At 27.7% G+C, this 27437-nt stretch overlaps 1 protein-coding gene across 2 annotated transcripts in view; it reads left to right on the forward strand.

The window, feature by feature from the left end:
• LOC107447953 (uncharacterized) overlaps positions 1-27128 on the forward strand; it is a 63593-nt gene extending 36465 nt beyond the window's left edge. Inside the window, exons 2-10 of one of the 2 annotated variants that reach the window (XM_043044280.3) lie at positions 3571-4504; positions 6286-6348; positions 8794-8888; positions 12977-13246; positions 15221-15885; positions 20403-20606; positions 22069-22361; positions 23542-23694; positions 26740-27128. In XM_043044280.3, the coding sequence (XP_042900214.1) occupies positions 3647-4504; positions 6286-6348; positions 8794-8888; positions 12977-13246; positions 15221-15885; positions 20403-20606; positions 22069-22361; positions 23542-23694; positions 26740-26952 (2814 nt within the window). In that variant the 5' untranslated portion in view covers positions 3571-3646 and the 3' untranslated portion in view covers positions 26953-27128. Of the gene's footprint in view, positions 1-3558; positions 4505-6285; positions 6349-8793; positions 8889-12976; positions 13247-15220; positions 15886-20402; positions 20607-22068; positions 22362-23541; positions 23695-26739 lie in introns of those variants that run through there. The other variant, XM_087152041.1, reaches the window with a different exon arrangement.
• Positions 27129-27437: the final 309 nt, after the last annotated feature.

Here is a 27437-nt window from a genome sequence, read left to right on the forward strand (position 1 = left end):
TATCAGTGATGTAATCTTTATAATATCTTAATGAAAGAAAATCGGCCGTAGTCTCATTATTACCAATGGCGAGTTCTAAGCCAATGAAAAAAAAAAATCAATTTTTCAAATGGCTCTTCCCTTGGATTATTCTAGTGGCCAAGGTTCTACAGAACGAACTAATTGAAAATTTCATACAAATTTAAGAATAGGGGACTGAATAAGCCTCTTGCAGCCGCTGTCTAAATTTCAGGATGATAGAACAAATGGTTCTTTAGTTTTAAGAGAGCCACACACAGATTTAGAAACAAAAACCAAAAGTAAATAATGAAACCAATTAATATTGTATATTTTGATTAGTAAGGTGGCAACGACTTGTGTTATGCTCAGAAAAGTCCATTTACGTTTGAGTTCGCGCAATAAACTTCAACTTCATTACTATTTGTATGTCGATGTCAGCCTTTGCTAGCGCCACTCCTGTATTTTCTTGGATTTAGTGATTACAACACAGTTTTATAGTTATTTTAAGTTCATTAGTAAAGCACCATGTGAATAGAAAGTTTACCAGAGGAATTTATTATCTTATATTAGAGGCGTAGTGTCAAAAATTTAAAGAGTAATAACCCGGTTCAATGTCACTAATTCCTGTCATCACATAATGAGGTATTTAAAATTTTTTAAATTAAATCTTGAATCAACATCGCATTTCTATATTAGATTTTTTAAAAATATATAAAGTAATAAATCTTTTTTTAAAATTTTTTTTAAATTACTATATGTTCCTTTTCTATGCGATTTGTTAATTTAGAGTAATAACAGCTATAGGTAATTATTGGCTCTAATTCAATTAATTTGTTTATTATATCTGAATTTAATGAGCTTATCTTTATTCTTAATACTAATTATTTCAATTAGCATTTTCTTACTTACTTAAAGTGTGATTAAAATGTAAACGTAATTCTTTTATATACATTACAATATAAGTTTATATGATATGTAACTAGGTAACATGTAAATATTAAGAATCGAAATTTAATTACTGTCTTATCTAGTTGATTCAACTGCATTTCAGTCTAAATATTGTGATTTGTTAATTTGTTTAATACTGTGTATGTAATCAACCGGTTAAATGTCACTTATTCCAGGTATTGAAATTTTTTCAAATGAAATCTTGAATTAGCATCTCATTTTCTCATCAGAGTTGTTAAAAATATACAAAGTATTGAATCCTTTAGTTTGTTTTTTAAATAAATATATGTCAATTTTCTACGCGATTTGTTACTTTAATAACAGCACTTTTAGGTAATTATTGGCTTTAATTCAACTAGTTTATCTTAATTATATCTCTATTTCAATAAGTTTATCTCTATTCTTAATGCTATGGAGTTCAATTATCATTTTCTTTCTTTCTTAACGTATGATTTAAATGTAAACGTAATTCTTTAATATACAATACCATACAATGGAAGTATGTACAATATGTAACAGAGTAACACGTAAATATTAAGAATCAGAATTTTATTACTTGTCTGAAGATAAATTTATCTAGTTGATTCAACTGCATATCGGTCTAAATATTATTATGAGTCAATCACTTATTTCTATTTGAATATGATTTATATAATGTTGCAAAGATTCATAATTTATACTGGCACAAGATAAATCAATAAATGCTAGACAATAGAATTTTTTTTGATAATATATTCATTATATTTATAGTGTATTTTTGAAATACAGTTCTTTTACAGTTTACTAAAGTATTTACTGTTTTTAAAACATCTTGTGTTAACTTTAGGAAGTCCAGGCTTGATGTACCATCTCAAAGATTTGAATATTCTTTAAGTTGTTCAATCTCAGTAATTTGAGACTGTTTTGTGTTCTTCATTTAAAATTTTATTATTTGAAAACTAATTTCAAACTTTTAAAATGACATAAATTAGTTTTTTTTTTTTGTATGGTATGATTGGTGTGATAAGTTAATTCTAAGTATTTGTAAATTGTTTTTTTTTCTTTTGCTTAGAATTGAATTGCAGTGAAATGTGCTAATGAATGGCTCACTTTGTTTACTTTTTTAATTTTTGGTTTGTTTCAAATTTGGTCAAAAATGGCTTTTTTCGAAATTTATATTTTGTTATATTTTTGACAATGTAAAATTGGCTTGTAAAATTGGCTTTTGATTAATTTATATGTTTGATTAGTGTAACTTATTCTACTCCTAAGTTAAGTTAAAGAATAACATAAAAATGAAATTTAGCTTAGTTTCAGTATATTTTTTTTATCACAATTCAGTAATTAATGAAAGTCAAAGCTACAGAGCTTTTATTTCATTAAAGTTAGAGTTACATTTATATTCAGTTGTCTGAAATTGTCTTGATCTGTGTGAGAAGTTTTGTTTATATTTTCAACAAAATAACTTCAGGATTGTTTTTCATATCAAGTAAATTTAAAAAAAAAATTTTTTTTATGCCTGTAAAATTTTTTTTTCAAATTTTGGAAAAAATTGTAAAGAAAGCCATATTTTAATTTTGAAGAATGATTACTTTATGAAATTTGTTATTACAATTCTGTATAAAATATGAGCATTTTCATTGTTATGATATATGTAAATGGAACAATTGTTTCTATGGAAATATTCTTCAGCTATGCATATCGCGGATATTTCTGTATCAGTACGTGTTCGAGCCAATTACTGTAAAGTTGCCAAACAGCTTATAAACATGCAGTTTTTTTATTTTATTATGTTAATGTGGTTTGAACTGTCTTAGCTATGAGTTATGAATTTTTTTGGTTTATTTTTAGCACAGGTATCAAAACAGAAATCTTCCCTAGATGTTTTTACCAGAAAAAGTTTTAATTGTTAGATATGCTATTTTATTATCAGTTAGATACTAAAATGTGTAGCTGAGTTAAACTAATTTATAATTAAAATTATAATTTATTTATTTATTTATTTTACAACAATCTATGTACCACTATCAAAGTTTTTGACCATTGCTGAAAATATTGTTTCTTGACAGAGAAATAAATTATTAGAGAAGAACATGGTCATTGTCACTGCATATTTAAATAATTATCTTTTTCTAATATAATAGTATGACTGCGTGATAAAATTGATTATTTATACATTTGATTTACTTCACATGCATATTGTTGGCATGGAGTTAAAAGTTATTTATAAAGTTTTGTTAAACTTAAATTTTGTCAAATAAATTTTTTTTTTAAATTTTATTAATCTAAAAATAAAGCATATTAAACTTTTTTTTAATTTCAAACAGCAGGTAAAGTTATTAATTTCAAACTTTATTTGGTATTTAATTCAATAAAATTAAGTTTTACTCTAATTTGAGAAAAAAAAAAGTTCTAATATTACATATAAATATAAAGGTACCTTTTAACTTATTTTTTGCTACTAATTTTGCTGAAATTTAGTAACTGTGTATATTAGTAATTTTTTTAATTTAATATATTTAAAATGTAACTTTGCATTTTAAACTTTTTAAATTGGCGTCCAAGCTATTTGAAATTCAGAATTTGATTACCATGTTGATAAATGTTTCAAATATTGATATTCATCAATAATTTTTGTTTCAGGAACCTTAATAATGACTTAGATTCTTTTAACTTCAAGAAAGTGACTTAATTTAATATATATATAGTATCTTTTATCATGAATTTTCGACCAGATCTAAGAAACAAGCCACACAGTGCTTCATTCACTAACTTACAAATAAGTGAATCTTTTAGTCACTTCCGGTCTGTGAGTTACTTTCAGGCTGTGACAAATGCATCAATTTCCGGTTCCCAAAAGTCCTTTGATACCCGTTCATCGATTGAAAAATCTGCAATTGGCAGAATTCCATCTATTAGCACGCCTTGCACACCCAAAAAAATTGAGATCGAGAAGTACTCAACATTACCTGTCACGACCAGCAATAATTCCTGTTATCCATCGAAAAAGACTAGAAGTTCCAGTCTTTCTAGTTTTTTCCGAAAACTGAAACCTAGGTTCCACAGAAGTTCATCGGATGGTAGAAACCCGTGGATTGTCATTGAATTTGCATCTCATGACAGTGATGACGTGTCTTCCGTAAGTGACAGCAGTGACCACTCAGTTGAACTAGCTGTAAAAAGTAAAGTCCAGCATTTTACATCTCTCAAAGACCTTTATGACAATAGTAATGATATCTGCAACTGCGCTTTGAGCAACAAGCGCAAAGACAGTTCGAGTTTGTCTCCGAAGTGCAATTTAAATTCAAACAGTGTTAGTAAAACCTCTGTTAATTTTGACTGCAAGAGCCAACAAGGTGCTCACAACAAATCTGAAAGCTCAATTTTCTTTAGACTTTCTCCTCGTAGAAGGCTTGAAAATCTTAAACATATGTTGAAGAATTTCTCAAAGCGCAGGAAGTGCCGCAATTCTCCTTCCATGTTTTCTTTGGATTCCAGGACCTGCACTTTTAAAAGTGAATCCTGCTTAAAATCAGACTATACAACTACAAGTGGTGCTTTTTCTAGTTTTAGCCAGGTAGTAGTGTGGAAAATGCATGAGTATGCATAATTTTGCATGATGTAGCCTAGTGTGTGAATAGTCAGTGTGTAAATAGTCAGTTCATCGAGTTCCAAAAGATGAGTGTAACAGTTTGGTGACTTGATTTGAATATATCTTATTTAATAAATTTCTGAATTTTCCCTTATGTGAGTTTTTTGACCCCTGCTTGTTTTAAATTCTGCATGAGATTTAATTGATGTGATATATTTTTTTTCTCTATTGAATATATTATGTTAGAGGTGGTTTATAATTTAAAAATTTTAGCATGATTTCCACGATTGTATTTGGTATGAATTTATAATTTTTAAAATGTCAAATTTTTTATATCATGTTTGAAAGCATGTTTAATTCTTTTCTATTGAAATATATTTGATACTTTTTACGCTAATGAGTATAAAGATATTTTTTATTATACACTTACCAATTTTAGTCTTTTTATCTTGCATTTTATTAAAATTAGCAAGTACTTTGATATTTGTAGCGTCTGCATTAATAAAATTTTTCATATCTATTTATATTTTTTTATTGATATTGTATTTCTAACTATTAAACGTTATTTTTTAAAGGATAAAGAATATATATTTATATATATATATTTTTATATTCTGCAGGGAATTATAATTGTGAAAATAAATAATTATTAAATTTGCCTTGTTGCACACAGTTTTGTTATTAAATCAAAACTTTTGTTCCTATAATGATTGTAAAAAGGAATAAATAAAAATAATAATGAAAAAACACTAATTTAAGCATAGTAGCATCAACATCTTGTTTTAATCAATATTAATCCCTTGTCTGCTGAGGAACCTACACGGCGACATTGTTGCAGAACGTAATCTAGTTCTTGCAGAACGATTTTTCCTTTGGGAAGTGAAAATTTTGGTTTTCTTTTCTCGGAAATTTTTGCTCTATTTTTTTTATGTAGTTATTACTATTATACACATAGTTTTTAAAATCCAATTTTTTTTATATGATATTGTTTATTATTACAAATTAATCTCGAAATGAGAGCACGCATTTAGTAACCCCTTTTCAAAGAGTTCTACTTGCATGATTTCGCTGTTGATCTTTTTTTCAATAGTTACTGCTACTGATTTCGCGATTTTTTTAAATTATTTTTTTTAATGTGATGAAGATTTACAAAATGTGAGAAAGTGCGAATAATTGTGTTTTCCCTCTACAAAATGCAGGAATATTGGCCATAATAATATTAGAATCAAAAATAAATTGCATATTCAAATGAAAAAGTTATATTTTATTTTAAACAAATAGTTATTTATTTATCTATTTACTATTATTAATATATATAATTTTTTTTAAGTTGATGCTTCTGTTACTTTAAAACAGTAACATGTATTTTTCTGAAAGTCAGGATCTGGAAACGTTTTATTCCGATTAAGAATAATTTAATATCTTTTTTATAACATATTTTTAATAATTTTGTTAGTTGTACACTTAGTACATGGTTAAAATTTGAGTATTAAAAGACTTTTGAAAAAATACGAAATTAAATTTTGGTTGTATGGTTCTACATTTCAATTTGTCTATCAAAGGAATCATAAACAACTAAAAAAAAAAAGGTGAAACTTGGCCAATATATTAATACATTGGCTTCCTAGTGTATTATTATAATATTGATTTTTGTAATGTTAATTCAACATAGAAATATAAAAATGTCAAACACACATATTGAATAGTACTTATTTATAAATTTGTTTAAAATTTTTAAATTAATGTGTACAATTATATTTTTTCAGATTGAAAATGATAGAGCTTCACCTACATTTCATTTTTGCAACCAAAGTAAACAAGAAAATCTGGTAAATAATTTTTTTAATGTTATTATATTTTTTTATGTTTATTATTATATTGTTCTTTGCATAAAATCTGCAATTTTGAATTTTATTTTTTATAATTAAAAATTTTTTTTTAGACTTGCACATTTATCAATTTCTATTGTCTATCAATTTTTCGAATAGCGTTCAATAGCAAATCAATTTACTTGCGTTTGTTATACATAACGATACAATTTCCCATAAAAAAAAATCTTTAATAAATTTTTGTATTCTGCTAAATAATTTTTTTTGCATTCGAGTGTTGGAATAATCATCATTGCAGTAATTGGATTAAATTAAATTGAATTGAATGTTTCATGGTACCAAGTTCAAAAAGGAAATAGCATATGTGTAACAGCTGTATTAATAATGCTGATGTGTATCAGTCTTGAGGCTTTTAACTTGCATTGAATGGAGTGTGTGATGATTGGTTGTTGTATAATTAAGACTCTATTGTATTGCAAATTGTACTTCTTCAATAAATTGAATAATAGTATTTGAATATTTATACATAGTAGTGTCTGTGAAGTGCACATTCTTTTGGGAAAAGAGTTTAAAAATAAGAAAAAATTATATTCGGGGGTCACTATAAATTTAGTTTTTATATTGATTGATGATAGTTTAATTTTTTAATGCAGTAAAAAAAAAAAAAATTCTATGAAAAAGACTATTTTAACAAATTACAAACAATATTTAGGCAGTAGATGTACAGTATTTTTGAATTAAAAGATCGTTTGAAGTTTTGCACACTTTGTTTACTTGTAGAATATAAGTTATAGCAGGTTTTTAATTTCATCTAAGTAAAAATATGTATGGTTTTACAGTTACACCCATTTTTAAATAAATCTTTGAATTTAATTTATTTTAAGCGTAATTCTGTTGAAAAATGTTTTCTTTAATTTTTCTTTTGCACCTTAAATTAGTAAATTTACACGAATTTTGAAAATGGTACTACTTTTATGTTAATGACCTTGAAATGCTCCTTTTATTCAGTAACACTTATTTACATTGATTAATGGTTGGAAATTCCCTGAAATAACTATTTATGTTATAACTAAAAGGTTTAATGATTAGGGTGTAGCTTATTTCCCGTGCATTAGTTTTACAACTGCGTCTAGCTACGTATCGAGAAAATTAAAATGTATCAATTTACTCCCCTTGATACACAATGGAAAAATTATTGATGAATTATTGGAAGAAAAGGAGAAAGAAAAAGTTTCTGCCTTAAACTCTAGGATAATATTTGTATCCAAAAGATTCCTTTGCTTCATAAAAATGAGAACACAATCAGTTTTGAAAAATTTAGCAGAGTTGTAGTTATCATTTCATTTTAATTTCAATTTAAGTGTAAGAGGTGTGAATTGCTGGTTTGCACTTCAAATATGCATGGTTTTTATGTAATGGTTTGCTATATTTTGCTCTCTGTTATTAAAAGTAATTACTGAATCATGTTTGTACTTGTCAGCTATACCTACTATTTTCTTGACTTGAAACTCTTGTTGGCCATGCATTTAAAATCTTTTACCAAAATATATAAAATTCAGTGTAGTTAAACACTAAATTTATGTTAGTAATGCATTTTGTGCACTCCTTGTATATATATGGTTTATATAATGGTTTGCTATATTTTATACTAAGTAATTAAAAATAATTACAGAATCATATATATATGCTTCTGTAATAATTTTTATAAAGCACTTATAATATGATTTACTATGTGCTTTATAGCAGTGTTTCCCAACCTTTTTATCACTGCGGACCTGTCAACGATTGATAATTTTACCACTGCCCGCTTAGGGGGGGGGGCGTTGATTGTTTATGTTTTAGATTATTTTGATTTATTAAGTTTAATTTGATTGTATTTAAACAAGCCTTCAAAACAAAATACAGTTACACCAAAAAATAAATATAAAGTGATTTAGCATTTTAACTTACTGGAACGTTAACTCAATGAGAACCCTGAGCTTGTTTCTTTGCAATTAGACTGTTCCATATGGGGGGTAATCAGAGACAAGTGAAGTGTGTTGCTTAGGTTCAGTTTATTCCGTTGCTTTGTTTTGGTTGCTGCTACTGCAGAAAACCCCTCTTCACACAGATATGTTGTCGGAAATGACAATAGGGATATAAGTGCTGTGGTGGCAATCTCTGGGTATTATGCCATGACTTTAATCCAGAACACCGGCAGAGTTTTCTCGAACATAGTTTTAAGGCCGCCATCATAAAAATTGTTATTAAAACATGTAGGATTTTGTTCTAATATATATTTTCTTAAAACTTATCTAATTTTATCAAGTATTCTTGTAACCTTTCATCTAAATTTCATGGTTTGTATGCATATGAAAGAATTGAATTAAGAAATATTTAATATTGAAAATAATAAATTAGTTGATGATAGTTCAGAATTATATATATTTAAAAATAATTTTTTAGAGGTCATTGAGGCATTCTGCTGACATAAGTTATCTCTTGCGAATACCTAATAGTAGAAGCTCTAATTCAAGTCTTTCATCTGTTTTAGAAGACAGGTAAGCATTTTTTTTTTAAAATCTGAGAATGTAAATTTTGTTAAATTTGAGTCATAAATGTGTGTTGTATTGAATTGGTTTTATTTATATGTCCTGTTCTGGATGGTTTTATCAGCCCATTTTAGACCAAGCATAGAAATTTTATAGAATATGGTATTTTCTTTTAAACATACTTTAATTACTTTCAATAAGACACAAAGTTTTGTGCATGAAAAATATGTTAAAAGAAATATAATTATTATTAAGAAATAAAATGGAGCATAGGCAGACCAAATCAGGAATAAAACATTCATTTAAATAGTAGTTTTTCATTACATTTGTTTTATTTTGTGTACGGAACTTGGAACCTTAATCCATCAAGAAAAAAAAAAGTAAGATTAATCTCAAGTAGAATAGTTATTCATTTTCGAAATGTAGAATCAGTCAATAATTGTTTCAACTAGAATAGTTTGAAAATATTTTAAGAGAAAGTGTTTTTACCAATTGAATTACTAATATTTTATAGCTGTCATCCAAACCCTGAAAAATAGCTGAATATTATAATTGGAGAAACATTTATCACACTATTAACAAAAGAATATTTATTGAAACAGTGCACCTTCGGCTGAAAGTGGGTTAAAAAAAGAGCATTCCATAAAAAGTGTTTAAAAATAAATTCTCAGGTAAATGTGTATTTCAATTGCCTAGTAATAGAGGTCCCAAGAATAAAAATTTCCTTTGATACGTCTCTTGCCTTGCCATAATATATTTTAGATTAAATTTTTTAGTTTCATTCTTTCAAAGTTTAAATTTTTTTAAACTAATGTCTTTAACTTTTGATGATGGATGTCATTCTAGTACTTCTCAAGAAATATCAAGAATGAAAGTATTACTATATTAGATACGAAGAAAAAAAGATTAATAATGTGAAGAAATGAGCAATGAAATGATGCAGATGCTAGTTTTGGTTAATTAGTTCAAGAACATACGATGGTTGTTTTTTTAAGTAAGGGTCATTTTGTGGTGCACATTAATAGGTTACGCGTGCCTTCAACGAGTGTTTGCGTCATGCTCTGGCATTCCTTTGGGAACAACTGTACAGTTGTGTAGATAATGTGTACGGTCAGTTCTGTGTCTTTAAAATGTTCAAGTTTAACAAATCACCTGCTGCATATCAGGTACGGTCTGTAAAGCATTTTTAGTGTGCAAAAAGACCTGCCTGCTGCATACATTCACTGGCAGATTTGTGAAGTTTACAAAGCTTCCTACTGTCATGCTGACAGGAAATTTTGCTACTCCATGACAATGACTCTTTCCACAGCTCAGTTCTGAGCTTTATTGTCCAATAATATTGTCCAATGATTAAAAACGTTCTTCAATTCTTCTTTCTTTCAATTCAAGAATTCTTTAAATTGGATAATTTATGTTCATTTATCATTCTAAAATGGAATTTAAACCTTATGATCAATGTAGTCTTTGCACCCTTTCAAAACTGTGGTAATCTTATTCTTTAATTTAGAATACATAGATACATTTAGAATACATTTTAATACATAGATTTTGCAGACTGCAAAATTCAATTTCTCCTTTTTTTGTTGATAATTAATCGGTTACCTGCAGTCTTTTTTTCTTCCTGGTTTTGCTAATTTATTTATTTCTTCCCCTTATCTAAAAAACATACAGTAATGAATATTTATTCTGGTGTAGATAATTGAATCTATTACATATATTTATCATTCTTAACTAGAAGTTAAAAAATTTGATCGATGTGGAGTTTATTTAAGCATAAATATATCTTTATATTAATTTTTAAATATTTATTTTTAAACATAATTTTCTGTTAATTGGTAAAGCTTATCAAGATAGCAGTTTTCTTGAGAAAGCAAGATTTTTGAATATTAACTTTAGGCATTCTTACATTGAAAAAGCTATTTAGTCCTAAACAGTTCATTTTAAGAAATACAATTATTCTAAAAATGTATAACTTACCTTTTTTTATTCTTCCATCAGTATGCTTGACAATAACCTTCCATTTTGTTATTTAAAATTTTCAAATCAAATTTTTAAAGAATTATTGGAAGATAAGTATATTTAGTTCTATTCATTCGTTTCTTCATTTTTTTTCTAAATTAAATATTTAGTATCAATTGTCTAATGTTTGTAGTATAGTATCTATGGTATTAAAATTCACAAATATAAACAATTGATAATTTATGCACTATTTCACTCTATAGCATGAAATATTTTGTTGAGAACTACCACCATCTATTTGTTACCATATATTTGTTACTACACATTTCAAATGGACCTATTCATTAATTATGAATATAAGATTAATAATGTTTTTAAAATTTACTATTATTTTTTAAACTTTTAAAATGCATCAAGATAAATATCATGCTTTTAGATTAGATTATTTAACATAAATTGATTAGAAGTAAATATGACCTTGATCTCAATTGGTATTTGAAGAGCATTATTTTGTGTGGGCCTGACATCTGTTACTTTGATCTAACCTTGAGGGTTTAAACCCCACACAATTTCATTGCACTTTCCTTTGGGCGGTTCACTTTCTTGCGTACCTTGAGAGAGAATGGACATACACATTGAAATGTTGCATGTAAAAATCATTAATTATCTCACTGTACATTCTCATAAGGATTGTTGCTCCTGCCTTAAAAAAGGCAATTGTCCACCTGAAAGGTACTGTTATGTTTTTTTTATATGCTCAATAATTGATTGTAATTTCCAATTAGAGTTTTCAGTATAAATTATTGAATTAAATCATTATGATGGACAGGGTTAGTCATAGTTAAAACTGAAGTGACGTTTGTTTTTCATTTAATTTTAGTAGCAAAATGGTTTAAATTTATTAAGGATCTGGTTTAGATAGAAAATAATCGGTTTGATGTACTAACATATTCATTTTTAGTTTTATGTCTTGTTAAATTGTAAAAATGGAAGATTAATTATGAGTTTCGCTTTATTTTGTGCTCGGTTCCAAAAGATGGTTACAATTATTGCTTTATTTTTTTTATATTAATGAATCAAAATTGAGTGGGACAGAAAGGCTGTCTTCAAATAATTAGTAGGCTGTCTTCAAATTTAGTCTTCAAATAATTAGTTATTTAGAGTTAAACATAAACTGCTTATTGATAGGAAAAAGGTAGTAGATCTTTTAAAGGCGATGAGTTTGATCAATAGCTGAAAATAAGTACTTTGATGTATTTATTAATTTGTGAATGAGTTAAACTAGCATCATTAAAGAAGCATTTTTTTAAACAATATAGAAATTTAATGATTCATTTTGATAAAACATTTTTACAAGCAGTAAGAAAGGATAAGACTTCTCCCTCAGTTGAAGATATATGAATCTGAAAAACGAAGAGTAGTAAAACATAAAACATAACATTTATATTCAATTAATATTTAGACTTTGAAAGGATACATGCGATGAGTCACATGACGTGAGTTTTAGTTCTCAAAAATCACACTTCCTGGTTGTAAAATAAAGCTGAGATTATTTTATCCAACACTTATTCTTTACATAATTAATTCAACATAAATTTTTTTCCTGAAAATCAGTAATTATAAAATTTTAATCTTTCTAAATACCACTTACTTATATCCATGACAGATTATTATGACTAAATGGATGTTATGATTATTATGACTAAGTCACTAGACCCTTATTTTCTTGAGTCACATCTACCTGTTAAAAGTGTGACCTTTTCCAAGTTATTAGTAAAGCTTTACATTAAAATCAAGCTTTATACATTTAAATAATTTTTTTTTTATCCCAGTTACTTAGTCTGGCTTAGAATTGGTGATTTTATAATAGTTTGGAGACATTTTTTAGTACATTTTTGTTTAAAGGGAATGAACTTTTAAAATGTTAATTACTACCTTTGATTTTGTTTTGAAGGATTAATAAAAATTTTAAGAAGTACTTATGTGTATGATAGTGACTTCCTGTATCTGAATTAATTGCATATTAATAAATAGCTTATATACATGCTTTTATTCATTCCTCTTCTTAAATAACATTTGATTTGTTTTCATTAACTCTAACAAATAACTTGCTTATATGACTAACATTTTATTTCCAGCTGTGCTTTGAAGCGAGCCCAACCGCCTAAAACTCTAAGCTTGCCTAACAAATCTTTTCATGACCAGCAAAGACTTAAGGTTTACCAAAAAATGGCTTCTGTAGAATCTATAGGTGCTTGTTCTTTAGATTTTGATTCCAGTGACCACTTTATGGCAAAAGATCTCACTGCTTCAGAATGTACTTTACTTAGTAATGGTATCACGCCGTCCATCCCTGAAGTGGCAAGAAATGGTGATCTGCACGCTGATGGGCCTTCTTCAGAACAAAGGTTCTGAACTGCATTTTTTTTCCTATTAACCCTAGATAATGCAGCTAATCATTCAAGTCATAGACTACAAATTAAAATTGTGTTTATTTTTTATTTCTTTTAACTCTATGTCGAACAAATTAGCTTAGCATTAGGTAGATATTCTTAGATTTTTACTAAAATGTGCCATAAATTTTAAAGCTTGCAATCTTTGGAGTCTTAAAAGCATTCTGGTAACCTCACAACTTTGCAAAAGCTCTAATTTACTAGGTGTACCATTAAGTTGGTATACCATTATTTATTAATATACCATTGGTACATTGAAATCCAGATAATATGGCAGATTCCATAAATTTTTTTTTTCACTTGTGGATTTCGTTTAATAAAGTTCATTAGAAAAAAAAAATATGTATACATATATTTTTAAAATTAAAAAAATCTATGCTTATTGTATTCAAAATGATAAATAATCAGACATAATAATGGTAATTAAAAATAATGAACAATTCGAAAATCGTTATTGCAATGCCATTTACAATTGTGTTTATTTTATTGTTCATGAAGGCTAATTAGCCATATTCACATATGAAAACTAGCTACAATTTTAATGACATTTTATTTATGTGCAACATAAATTGTATATAAAATAGTTTAGTTACATGCATTGAAATATGGTTAGTATCAACAAGACAAAAAGTTAGTATTATTTTGTCTGATCAATGATTTGTTTTTGCTTTTTATTTATTATTTTGAAGATGATGAATTGATTGGACAGTGATTTGTCATGGTTTTTTATTTATTTCAAAGAAAATTATTTTAAGATTTTTATAAAATTTTGAAATATTATTTTTGTCATGTGGTGTAGAAAGAGCTCACCATTGAAAATTAACGACCCATTAAATTTTTGTATCATTTTGACCAGTTAAGCTGTTAAATATTGTAATTAAATACTAATTTTTTTTAATGAAAATATTGTAAAATCTCCTTTTTTATATGATCTTTTATATTGAGTAAAGAAGTTTAAAAAAATCAAAACAGCCTTTTATTTCAAGAAAAGTTAGTGTAATTATTAATTTTCATTCCTAACGCTATATTATGGAAGTGTTAGATATACTAAAACTAGGGAATTTTTCAAATATATTAAGTGCGGATGCATCCAATGCTAAATTACAATTGAAACAATGTTAGTTTAACAATATTAGTAATATCATTTACAACTCTTTTCTATTATTTTATAATGAACCCTGAAATTGATGATTGAAAGTGAATGTGAAAGTGAATTGAAAGTGAGAATGCATCCAATGCTAAATTATAATAGAAACAATGTTAGTTAAACAATATTAGTAATATCATTTACAATTTTTTTCTAATTTTTTATAATGAACCCTGAAATTGATTTTGAAGATAAGGTTCTACTTAATCAGATTTTTGAAGGGGAAAAAAATTGAGATTTCCTTAGGAATTATCTTATTTTCATTTTGTTTTACTGTGCAGTGCTAATTTTTTAATTTTATTAAGTCTTCAAATATGTCAGTGAATGAAGGTACCAAGTGATACTTTTTGAAAGTTTAAGGTTCCAATTGCAAGAATAAAGAACAACCTTTGAAACCTTCTGTTTTGGCAATATATTAAAATGCTGCATGCATCAAACAATTAATCAAAAAAAATTGCTGATTATTTATAAATTTACCAATTGGAAGCTTGGTGTCAAGAAATAAAGGCATAATCTTTATTTTCTCATTCAAAAGGACCATTACTCAATTTTATAAAAATATTATTTAAAACCTTCATCCACCCAATTAGTCATTTATACTGATGATTATCTATTCACATTTGCTGAAAATATATGTTTTTAGACACGAATGAATAGTCTTCAGTATAATCTGAATTTAATTAATTTATATAAACATTTCATATAAAAGTAATCATATATTGTAAGCAGTGTTTCATTTTATTATCGTTTTTTGATATTTTATCTTTTGTTCTTTTTTGCAGATCTTCTGAGGATAAACCATTGACGAATGGTTTTAAACCTGATGAGAAAAAGGAGTGCAGTATTGCTGAAATCAAGCTACCTTCATATGTGAGCATCAGCTGTGCCATCAACGGGTATACCAGTTACAGCCGTTTTTGCCGTAGTAGAGAAAATAGTCCAGCTCGTAACTCTTTTAGAAAATCTAGCCTAGAGCCTAGCATGCTAGCAGACATGAATCGTAAAGACTCTTTCGATCATCACTCGAACTGTAAATATTCTCGCAGTCAGTCCGATTGCAACGGAACCATGCAAAGTATTTACACCGAATCAAGACATGTTACTGTTAGCAAACAGTTACAAATTCCTCTAAAATCTAGTAAGAAATATATTACAGAGTTATCGTTAAGCAATGGACATTCTTCTATTGCTGAAAGGACAGAAGTTACCTCTCCATCTAAAAAGCCCACATCCAATGGAGTTGGTAATGATAGTTTGTTACTTGCAAAAGAAGTTGGTAATGGTGGTACTAAGTCCCTAGTACAACAGCGGATTGAGAGTTTGTACGGGAGGACTGTAGGTGAAGAAGTTAACATTAGTCTCAAAAATAGTAACAAAACTAAGGACTCTGTTGTGAATAATGGTGATAACAGTATTACTCCAGTTCTTAATGGAAAAAGTCATACAGGTATTCAACTTTTTCATTTATGTGTGTTATGATCAATCAGCTTTTTCTAATATAGTACATGTGTATTTATTTTCAGGCATTGTTTGTTCTATTGGTTTTCTGGAACTATTTAGTTTCTATGCAATATCTAAAAAATGTATTTAAGGTGTAAGTTATTTTATGCAAAATTTAAATAGCATTCTAATTTTTCGCAGCTGTTACGCTATATCTAAACATACTTTATTAGTTGCTTAAACCCTCTTTCAAATCATAAGAGTTCCAAATTGTTTAAAAATAATTAGTTTTAAGAAAGTTTTTCAAGCCATGTTGAATTAATGACTCAAACATAGTTTGAGTGCTGATGCATGTTCAATTGTGTATTGCTTAATTAAGTTCCTTCCAATTGATTTTTGTACATTTTCCAAAACTGTACAAATGGCGTAAATTATATTAACCAAAATTATATCAAGGTTCCGATTCACCGTCACTGTTCCATCTTTATTTAAAATGTGCTTTTTACTAAATTGTTACAAACCTGTTCCAATTTTAGCTTTCTTAGCTCCAAATTGTTCAAAAAATAAAGTTGTTTGGCCAACTTTCACAAAATTGCCCTAAACTTTGTACTATAGAAAATTATTTAATAATAATTAGTATTGTTGCATTTTTTATTGTTCGTTTCTTTCGTTGTCTTAAAATTTTTTTAAAATCATTTTTTAAGTTTTTGGATTTACTATTTAATTCTGAAAAAAAAGCTGTGTTGTTTTTTAAACTTGTTCATGTATTTTCTCATATTAACTGAGACTTATGAAAGACGTTTTTGAAATTTTTGCCTGAAGTTTCAGAAAAGCAGTTTGATGGAACTAGTTGAATCTTTTTAGTTTGATGATTTAAAAATGAGTTGATCCTTATTTATTTTGCGGACTTGGTTTGTTGGTTCTTATTTATTTTGATTTGACTTGGTTTGTTGGTTCTTATTTGATTTCATTTCTTGGTCCTTACTTATTTGATATATTTTGATTGACCAACTTAGAGATGGTTTAAATAAATACTTAATTTGGGCATATAGCCTTGCCCACAAGTTTTATTGTTTAAATCTTTTTTGGAAAGAGAAACTCTGCTAAAAATTATTTATCAAATTTTTATGGTGATGAATTCAAGAGGTCATTCACATATTATTTTACTTTAAACAAATGCAGTAATAAATTTTGTAGGGTGGACTTTTCCAGTTTTCCAATTCATGGTTCATCTCTTTCATTCCATTTTAAAAATAATCTAATCCAATCAACACTATAGTATTCCTATCATATAATTTTTAGATGATGATTTGAAGAATCATCCACTAAAATTCTTTTTGTAACTGTACAAGAATGTTGGGTTTGGATATTCACTGTTTTCATTTCTAGATTATTGAAACCCTAATTTAAAATTGTTTGACATAGAAATCTTGAATTCAGTTACAAATTTTAATTATTTGTTGGTATGAGAGAATAATATCTAATTGATACCGGTTATTTTTTTATTAATGCAACAGTTCTATGAAAATTTTCTACATATTGCTTTAAATTTTTTATGGGTTTTTCAGTATTTATAAAATATAGGAAGCTATTAAAACTCTGTTTTAAACAGAGTAATTCTGATAAAAATAGTAATTTTATGATTCATTTACAATAAAAAATGTTTTTATTGCTCTTAGTGGAGCAAATTGTATTTTTTTATAAAGTTTGCCTTTTTATAAAAAAAATCTGAAATGTGTATATAATTGATAAAAATTTCCTGATTTCTTTTTGGGCCCTCTATGAAGTCTGAAATATCTGTCATCTATAACGTTTGCCAACATTTCCCAAAATAGTACCTACAGGGTTAACAGGTTGAGCGCCACACTAATTTTACATGTCATGCCCATCTGGCCACGGTAAATAACTGCACACTAAATTTGCAAATATTAGACGAATTTTGCTATTTTTTTAGAAGGTTTATCATGACATATCTGACAAAAGTGGTGAATTATATAAGACTACAAATTGCTTAAAAATAGTGGTAGATAAAAATCTACTAAATTGAATTTATTAAACCAAGAATCACAATAATTAAGTAAATTTTGAATAAATTTTCTGCAATTCCATAAAAGAGTGATTTTATAGTTCTATATCATGTTATACGCTGTTAGCCAGCTGTTTTTCGCGGCCTAAATGTAATTTCAGTGTCAGCCACCGGTGGTTGATGCAGACTAAATGTAATTTCAGTGTCAGCCACCGGTTGTTGATGCGGACTAAATGGAAAGTCCAGTGTCAGCCTCCGATGGCTGTCACAGTGCTCAACGTGTTAATATAACTTCAGTTAAGAATGCCCAAAATAATAAATTTGCTTATAGTCTAAATTCATAGGAGGGCAGATAATTAAATTAGTAAGTAAATTAAAACAAATGACTTTTTTTAAAAGAAAAAGTTGAAACTTTCAAAAAAAATTTTATTTTTTGCTGCAAACCTGCATCAAGCAAATAATCAAAAATAATTGCGTCAATTTAATTTGAGGAAAAAAAATCATCCTCTATGTCCTACTTTCTGTGTTATTGCTTTTTTTTCTCAAGTGATTTACATTACAAAAAATGTCATTTCCATTTCAGTAGTAGTTTGTGTATATTGAAATATTTCCTCATACCCAGTTAACAAGTTAAGCATAGAATTTAATTTTTTAGAAATTCCCCACAGAGTGTGAAATCAAAAAACAAGGATGTTTATGCACGCCAAATGCAAGGTAAATGATTTGATTACAGAATTGCAAAAAGTCAAGGAAAGATCGTGTCGAATTCGCAGGTTAGCACGGAATTTAATTTTAGAAATCTCCCACAGGTTACAGAATTAAACTCAATGAAAGGACATGTATGCTTAAAAATTGATTCAGTTTGATATAGGTTTTCTTTGTTGCTGACTTGTTTATATAGTGATTCTATACCCAGATTTGATGCAAAAAATTTTAATTGCTTTTAAATTTTACCTTTGATTGTGTACTCTTTTCAAAAGTATAGAAGAAATCAAAATTGATTATTTTGAAAGTTCTTTCTACTCTTCTGATTCTTTTAAAATAAAATAAAATGTGTTTACTGTTTCAAGGAGTTTTTATATTAAATAAAGAGATTTACTTGTATATATTTATTTAGTTAAATTTGTTTTGTTTCTTATGCACAGCTAAAACTAAAATTTTCAATTAAATTGGGTCTTTATTGAATTAAATATACACTTTCTTTATGCACTAATATGTTTTCTTGCATATGGTTATTTAATCCGGCCAGGTGGCCAAGCAGTTTGTCTGCCTGACTGAGAACCCAATGGTTGCGAGTTCAAATCCCCCTCAGGGCATATGTTTCATTCTGTACTGTCCTCTGTTGGTTTTGTGATGAGACTCACCCTTTGAATGGGTATCTGTGGTAGTGTGGTGTGGGTAATGTTGCTCGCCTCAGTGATTAAGGTTCACAGGTGCCCACTGGGTAACGTTAAATGGCAACATTTCTGGCATCTTCTAAGGCAAATTAATTGTGTGCATGCTATTAAAAAAAATTTTTTTGTTGATATTTTATCTTATGAGGCATAATTTTTTAAAATCCTAAACCAACAGTGCTGAAAAATGTGTTAAATTGTAATAGTTTATTTTTTTTAGTCGTTGCATTTAACTGGGGTGAACTATAGTTTGTCTAAAATAAGAGCTCGAGGCATTCGTCTACACCTGTGGCGGTGATTATGGTAATGAGGTATGACTATTTCAAGTAGGGGTGCAGGGTCAATGTTTTGGAGTAGTTTCGGGTTGGGTCCCCGGGAGAGAGGGAATCTCTTTCTTTGGTCTGTTGTGTTAGTCCTAGAGTGAAGCTACGCTCTCTAAGATGCGCCATTCTTGTTTTCATAGCACCAGACGGCCTGAGACTTTATGGCGGGAGGAGTTCTTAGCTTAGATAGACTATATGTATAGTTTCAATGTGTACAGTCTCATTCTAGTTCAAATTTTGCCAACTATTTTAATACCAATACAAAACTTTCAATTCTTTTGATAAAACTGGCTGTCCTTGTAATTTTATTCTAATAACTAGAACTTCTGATAGTGTGGGAAATTTTGTTGTTTGAATTTTATTTAATATTATTTGAATGATATAAATTTTTTATAAAAATTTATAAAACACTTTCCTTTCAATTTTAAATGTATTGTATTTTATGTTTTGAAAAAAAAAATGCTTTAACATTAATTTTGGATTAATGTTATAAACTTTTTTTATTTTTAAGTTTAAACTTTACTGTATGCGTAATAGCTTTTAACATTTAAATTTTTTGAGACATCCAGTAATATTGAATACTGGATGTATAATGAAAAATGATAAATGATTTTTTGAATGAGTTAATAAAATTTTGATCTTAAAGGATCTCTTTGTTTCTTCAATGCTATAAGAAGCATTGATTTGTTTTATTGTATAATTTAGTTTTGTTTGTCATCGTAAAGAGCATAGTTTCCAAGAAATTTTAATCTTACATTGACTAAATGTTATTGCATTTCAGGTTCTGTTAGTCCCCCTGTTTTTAGGCATTTAAATAAAGATTTCCGTAAACAACTTCAACAAGGAAACATTCCTAATAATAAGACTGAAAAAGAAAAACCTGTGTTAAAGCCATTGAATACATCACGCCAAACTTCTGAGAAGCAGGTATTTTCACAAAAAGAAAATTTCTCACCCATCATTAATGGAGTTGGGCATGATGAATGTAAGAATATATTTATTATTTATATATTATTTTAGTGAAAGTATTTTTTTTTATTGCCAGCCTTCATTTAAGCATTTTATATTTATTGTAATCAATTGAATGTAAGTCAACAACAGTTAATAAATTCCCATATAATATTTTTATACATGATATTTTATTTATCTCTTTCCCAACTTTGGCTCTAGTAATTAGTAGACATCAGAAAAAAATACGTTGCTAATAATACCCTTGTAGATAATATACTAGGTGAGAAAAAAAGTTTGAAAGTTGTTCAATATCTCAAGAAATATATATCATATCGAAAAGTGAAACTAATACGAAATCAATATTTTTTAAGAGCTATCCAGCAATACCAAACTCTATCTTTCACTCCCACCCCTGGGGCTTTTATCTTAATTATAAACTCCTATTTTTTTATTGCAGATATGGGTTCTCCTTAAAAAATTAACCCTATTTTAGAAGTAGGTTAATGCATTTTGCATTATAGATGGCGCTAAAACAAAGAAAAATTGGAAAGGTTAACTGTTTGAAATAGTGATAAATCAAGACCCATAAGATTTTGAAGTAAGCAAATAAATAAAACTAAAAATGTTTAAAATTTTTTAGATATATGTAGTTTTTATTTTTTTTTATTTTTAATTGAAATATTATTGCTAACTATCTAGCAACAATTTGTAATAAAATTAACTTTTTTCTACAAAATGAATTAAGTTAATGTAAATTACATACTACATAAAGCAAATAAAAAAAATAATTTATTTAAAAAATGAAATAATTAAAATTATTTATCTCAGGGATGGAGGGTCATCTTGGGCCCTGGAACTCTAATTGTTGTGTTTAAAACTTTTCTTATTGACCTCTACAGTGGTGTTACTGAGATAACTAGCTGGCTGGTTACATTTTGTATTTTCCATCAAAAACTATAAGGAATATTTAAATTTTTTTCAAGCACATAATTACATTATTCTGTGCGCATTAAATTTGTATTGTAAATACCATATTTTTGAAAAATTAAATTAAAAGTAATTCTTTTGTAATTTTGTAAAAGCTATTGGCATTTATTCTATTTTCCATTCCATTCCGGTTCCTAGAAATGTTTAAATTTTGTAGATCCCTGAATATTTTATGCCTTGATTACTTCACATATTTAAAATGCACAATTTAGTAATTTCCAAGTAGAAGTTCTAATATCAAGTCTCTGGCAATATTCTCATCTTATCTTTTGCAAAGGGAATAACTTCTTGGTTTAGAATGTTTTTATAATTTATAACATGTTTTATAATTAAGCAATTTTTTTAAATTTTTATCTTTAACAGTTTATTATTATCTTTAACAGTTATGGATTACACAGCTGCATGGATTGCATGTAGCTGTGCAATCCATGTTGTTGCAGAGCTAAATCTTAAATTTACTTCGGAATTATCTCTCTAGTTTGTGATTTGTTGTAATTTTTATTGCATAGGTGATAGAGTAAAATCCATGACTCCTCCCCCTATCAAGTCTTTTGATAGTAGTGATAAAAGAAAAATTGCTCAATCTAATGATTCAGAGAGAGAAGGCTACAAGTTTTTAAACCTAATTGACATCGAAAAGGAGAAAATTGAGTTGGAAGTTAAGAAATTGGAGGTAGAACTAAAGAACAATCCAAGCATCCCAGAGGAAGCATCTGGGAAGATTCGTGCTGCTTGTGGAAAAGCCAATTTACTCATGACGCAAAAGTTTGAACAGTTTAGAGGACTTTGTTGGAAGAATATAGTAAGCATGAGAATTTTTTATTTATTTGAGACTTGGTCTTTATATTTTAAACTAAATTCTATGGTGTAGCAGCCCATGGAGAGTTAGGCCTACTGTGTCCATCCCAGTTTTCTTGACTTTGGGTTCTATTGGGACTTTGGTTCTTTGGGTTCTATAGTGCAGGAGCAGATGTTGGGGTTGGATGGTCAGGCAAACATGGAACCCCAAGTCCCCAAACATGCTTGGTATTAATTTAGCGACTTATTAATGAGATGAGTTAACCTTGCCCGGCCCAAGGATATAATCCCAGACTTGTGACACGTTAGCACGAAGCGCTACCTTATTTATATTTTAAATGAGGATTATTTTGCAGTTAATTGTATTTTTGCATTTAATTTTTTTTAAAAATCCTATTAAAGCTCTAGTTCAAATTTAAAATTTGGCTCTTAAACTTATCACTTAATAATCTCTAAATATTTATATTTGATAGGAAATTTATACTCCTAAGGAAGTTGAAGTGAAATATGTAAAGGTTGGAGAATAAAGTGTTCAGTCACATGTATAGCAAATATCACGATCAGAGGAAAACTGTCATGCAATCAGCTGAACTATACTTACTGAATTAGTTTTTGAGAAGCTAAATTGATGAGATTAATTTTTTTCTTAATGACTTGGTTGATTACATTAGAACAGAAAGACTAAATCATAATCAAAATGTACTCTTGTCTGAATGTTCAATTTTTTGTAGCTGAACTATTTTTATTTTATACTTTCACATTATTATATACTTGACAGTAAAAATTTCATTAGCTTTGCAATCAAATGGGGGTAAAAAAAGCAGAACTGCTTAAGATAATCACTCTCAAAAAAGATATACTGTTAGTTTCGAAAATAATTTTATACTTCCTGTAAACACATACTATGCTAATATAGAAAATATAATATCTTAATATAAATATTAAAACAAAATTCCATATTTGAAAATGTACTAAATTTGATAGTCCTAAATTTTGATGTACTTAGACAAGCGCTCAATTCAGCCAGATCCTGACAACATGTAACAAACTCTTTTTCGTGACCAATATATTATGCTGTTATGTACTAAAATTAGTTCTATAAGTAACACAATCATATATTTCTCTATTTTTTTTTTTTATTTGTGTCTTTTAAGAAAATTCGAATTTTTTTTCATCTTCATTAGGAAGAAATTCCCGGTGTGCCTTTCTATACAACTGCCTCAGATCTTGCTGGATTTTGGGATTTAGTATTGCTTCAAGTTGATGACATAACTTCTACTTTCAAAGATATTGAAGCAATGAAAAACAATGGTTGGAAAGAAATAGTATCTGAAAAGGCAAGTTAGAATTTTCTACTTCAAACTTTGCTTTTTGTCCTTCCAAATTAGCTGAAACTATTTCAACATCCATTAATGCTTTTATTACGTAACTTTTTTATTCAAGCATATAAACATTTTTATATTTGTTGAATTGTAATGTTGATTAAAATATATTTTGTGTCCCAAGGTTCTTTCTTATCCAAGGCAAAAAATTTTTTTAAAATTTTATGAATTCTCCATTAAAATCTTAATTTAAATGTTTTGTATTAAGTGCGCATAGGTGTTATGATTAGGGCTGCAAGTTTGTCGTGGGAAAAAACCCCCCATATTCGCGGAAAAATCACGGGAAAGTTTGAAAATTACACTAATTCAAAAAAAAAAATTTATGATATAAATGATGCAACAGACAGAAATTGCGCAAATAATAAAGAAAGCTTAAAAATACACAACAAACGTATTTCTTTGAATTTCAAGCAATGTTAATATTTTTATTTAAATGAACAGAATTTTGGTACAAAGTATTGTACATTGTCAGATTATTCTCCTAAATTTTGATGTACTTAGACAAGCGCTCAAGTTTGGCTGCAAGGATTAGGGCTGCAAGTTTGTCGTGGGAAAAAACCCCCCAAATTCGCGGAAAAATCACGGGAAAGTTTGAAAATTACACTAATTCAAAAAAAAATTTTTATGATATAAATGATGCAACAGACAGAAATTGCGCAAATAATAAAGAAAGCTTAAAAATACACAACAAAAGTATTTCTTTGAATTTCAAGCAATGTTAATATTTTTATTTAAATGAACAGAATTTTGGTACAAAGTATTGTACATTGTCAGATTATTCTCATTTATCCTTCGTCTTTCATCACTTAATACCTTTTTATACTTAGAAAACGATCTTTCTGACTCAACGCTGTTTTTAGGCACCGACAAACTTCGAATTGCCACTTTTGCCAATTTTGTAGCGTTCGGTCTTTGATTTCCAAAACTCAATCAATTTTCCTTGACCGTTGCTTTATAAGAAGTAATTGCTGTGAAAACTCAAACATTCTACATTCAAACTACTAGTTACTAGTCCCCCCCCTTCATCTAAGAAACTGATCCATATGTAAGAAATCACAAGAAGCTGCCTAGGAAAAATTAATTGGATATGTAGAAAGGCAGTAGAAATTTCATTGCCCAGTGCAATAACATGTATAGCAATTTTTCTGTCAAAGATTTGATTTATAGCATTTTCCTTCTTTTGTGATTCCAATTTCTTTTGTACTCGTACAGACTTCAGGAAGGTAATTGCCCTCCCTAAGTGTAGAAAGACCACCTTAGTTGACAAGATTGTGATTATCTCTTATCTCTGAACTATTTTCATGTCATTTTGCTATTGATTCACTCCCCTAAATATCTAATCAATTTTACATGTTCAATTTAAGGTTCAGGGAAATAAAAAATTCTGTTTAATAAAAATAATAAATGAAAAAAAAAATCAAATTTTAAGCAATTTTCGCGCAAGTCAGGGCATATTGAGAAATTTGCGGATTTTAGGAAAAAAGATGACAATTTCGCAGAAATTCACGCCGCGACAAACCTGCAGCCCTAGTTATGATATATGTATATTTTTTTGTTTATTTCTTTAAAGTTACACCTAGTTGCTTTTGTTGACAAAGTTAAAGTAGTTTAATTCAAATTCCATAGTAAGTGTGAAATAATTTCAATTGTTTTGAGCTTTCTTATTATATAATGAAAACTTGTAATCAAACATTTCATAGTCATACATAGCACACTATAGAAGTTATTAATTTTTTTTTTTTTTTTGCAGTGTTGTAAAGAAAACAAATGTTTGAATTGAATGAATTTTTTTTGTTGTTAAAATTAAGACAAAAGTACCTGATGAACCTAATAATGAATTGTATTATATGCAATTCTTTTTGAAGAAAACTCATTTTCTAAAATAGATTGATTTGAATGTTTTAATTTTTTTCTTATAAATTAATTTAAAATTTGTTAATTTTAAATTTTGTTTAAAAAAAAGAAAATTTTTATTTTCTGATTTTTTTTTCAAAATTTTTTCCTTAACCAAATCATTGAATAAGTATTTATGTTTTTAAGTACAATTTGATAGTTGTTTTGGGGCAAAAAGGTATGAAACAAAAAATATATCAATCAACAGACCAGGATATAAGCACTGGGTAAAATTAAACATACCCAAAATTTTTATTGTGATTTTTGAGTCTCACTTCAGGTGGAATTTTATTTTCCAAATTGCGTATTTGTCAAGGCTTGATACATCTCAAGATTTTTACATGCAGTGCAGGCATGTCAGTTTTAAAATACATGCCCCAGTAAATGTTATTTGCTCAGGCATTTTTTTATGCGTATTAATTATATCATATTATATCTAGGTATGATTGTATCTAGTAACATTACATCAACACTTTTATTTTAAGCATACGTTTAAAGTATAATTGTCAAGTGCATGCATTTCAATATGCCTATTTCAAAACAAATGGATCATAGTTTAAAGGTTGCAAGTAATTAAGGTAACTTAAAAATAAACATGACTTGGGGGGATAAAAAATAATAAGCTAACTGTGTTCAATAAATTCTTTTTTTCCTCTCCTGCTTTGGTATTGTTTGTCACACCCAGGGTTGGCTTTTTGCCGGCAGAAACTGGTTATAACCGGTAAAAACTAGCAGAAACTAAAAAAACGTCTATATTAGTTCTAGTAATTACTTAATGACATTTTGTTTAATTAAACTGAAAAATATAACTCCATGTAATTGTAACAAACTTTTTTAATTCATTGTTTGTAAAGATATATTATTTTGTTTATATTAAATATAAAGAGTGCAGTATATCAAATATTTATATAAAATAAAGAATAAAGTAATGTAATAATAAATATAAATACTAGATTTTAGTTTATTATATTAAACTCTGAAATTCAGTAATTATTATCATTCAACTCTTAACATAACTGACAGTTTTAAACCGTATTTCTGATTAAATATTTTCATTTTCTTAAGTATTACTGATAAATAAATTTAGATTGTGTTTCTATTTTACAGCCTGCAACATCGCAACCTAAGTTCCGACATTCTGTGGCAAATGCTGTATCTAGGTCGAATCCTACTACTCCTAAGCGATCTGCTAAATCTTCAGAATTAATGAAAGCAAGGGAGGAAGCTCGTAAGCAATTACTAGCTGCGAAAAAGAAAGGCCGTCAGCAAGCTGTTGCAAATGATGATGAAATAGCCATTTTTGCCCCTGCTCCTAGTTAATACAGAGACTTGGAAATGCGTAACTTTTTTGACTTGTGATATCGGATATTGATGATCTTAATAGTTAGATGATTAGGCTCAATAATACTCAATTTTAAAATTACTCCATTAGTAATAATTATTATTTTTGCTATGGTACGTTTTTGACAATGAATAAATTTATTTTGCATATCTTATGTTTATGAAGTGATATTGAGAATGTATTGTTTTCGTGTGTATTTACTTTTGAGTGTATTTTTAATTATTTTCAGAGTTGTAATTTTTCTTTTTCGTATTTTCATTTGTGTGTGTGTGTTTTTTTTTTTTTAAATATGGTTATATCCTATTATATTTGAGATTAAAATTTTGATTATATTGTTAGTCAAAATTGTCACTTATAAAATTTTAGCAAGCAGTTTTCCTTATACAGATTTTACAAAATATGATTAATACTTTTAGATAAATTTTTTTATTACTGTTTATATCATTCTTTTAAATTATAATCC

This window comes from Parasteatoda tepidariorum, chromosome 9 (genome assembly GCF_982258835.1).
Source record: "Parasteatoda tepidariorum strain Cologne lab strain chromosome 9, Ptep-v5.0, whole genome shotgun sequence".
NCBI lineage: Eukaryota > Metazoa > Arthropoda > Arachnida > Araneae > Theridiidae > Parasteatoda > Parasteatoda tepidariorum.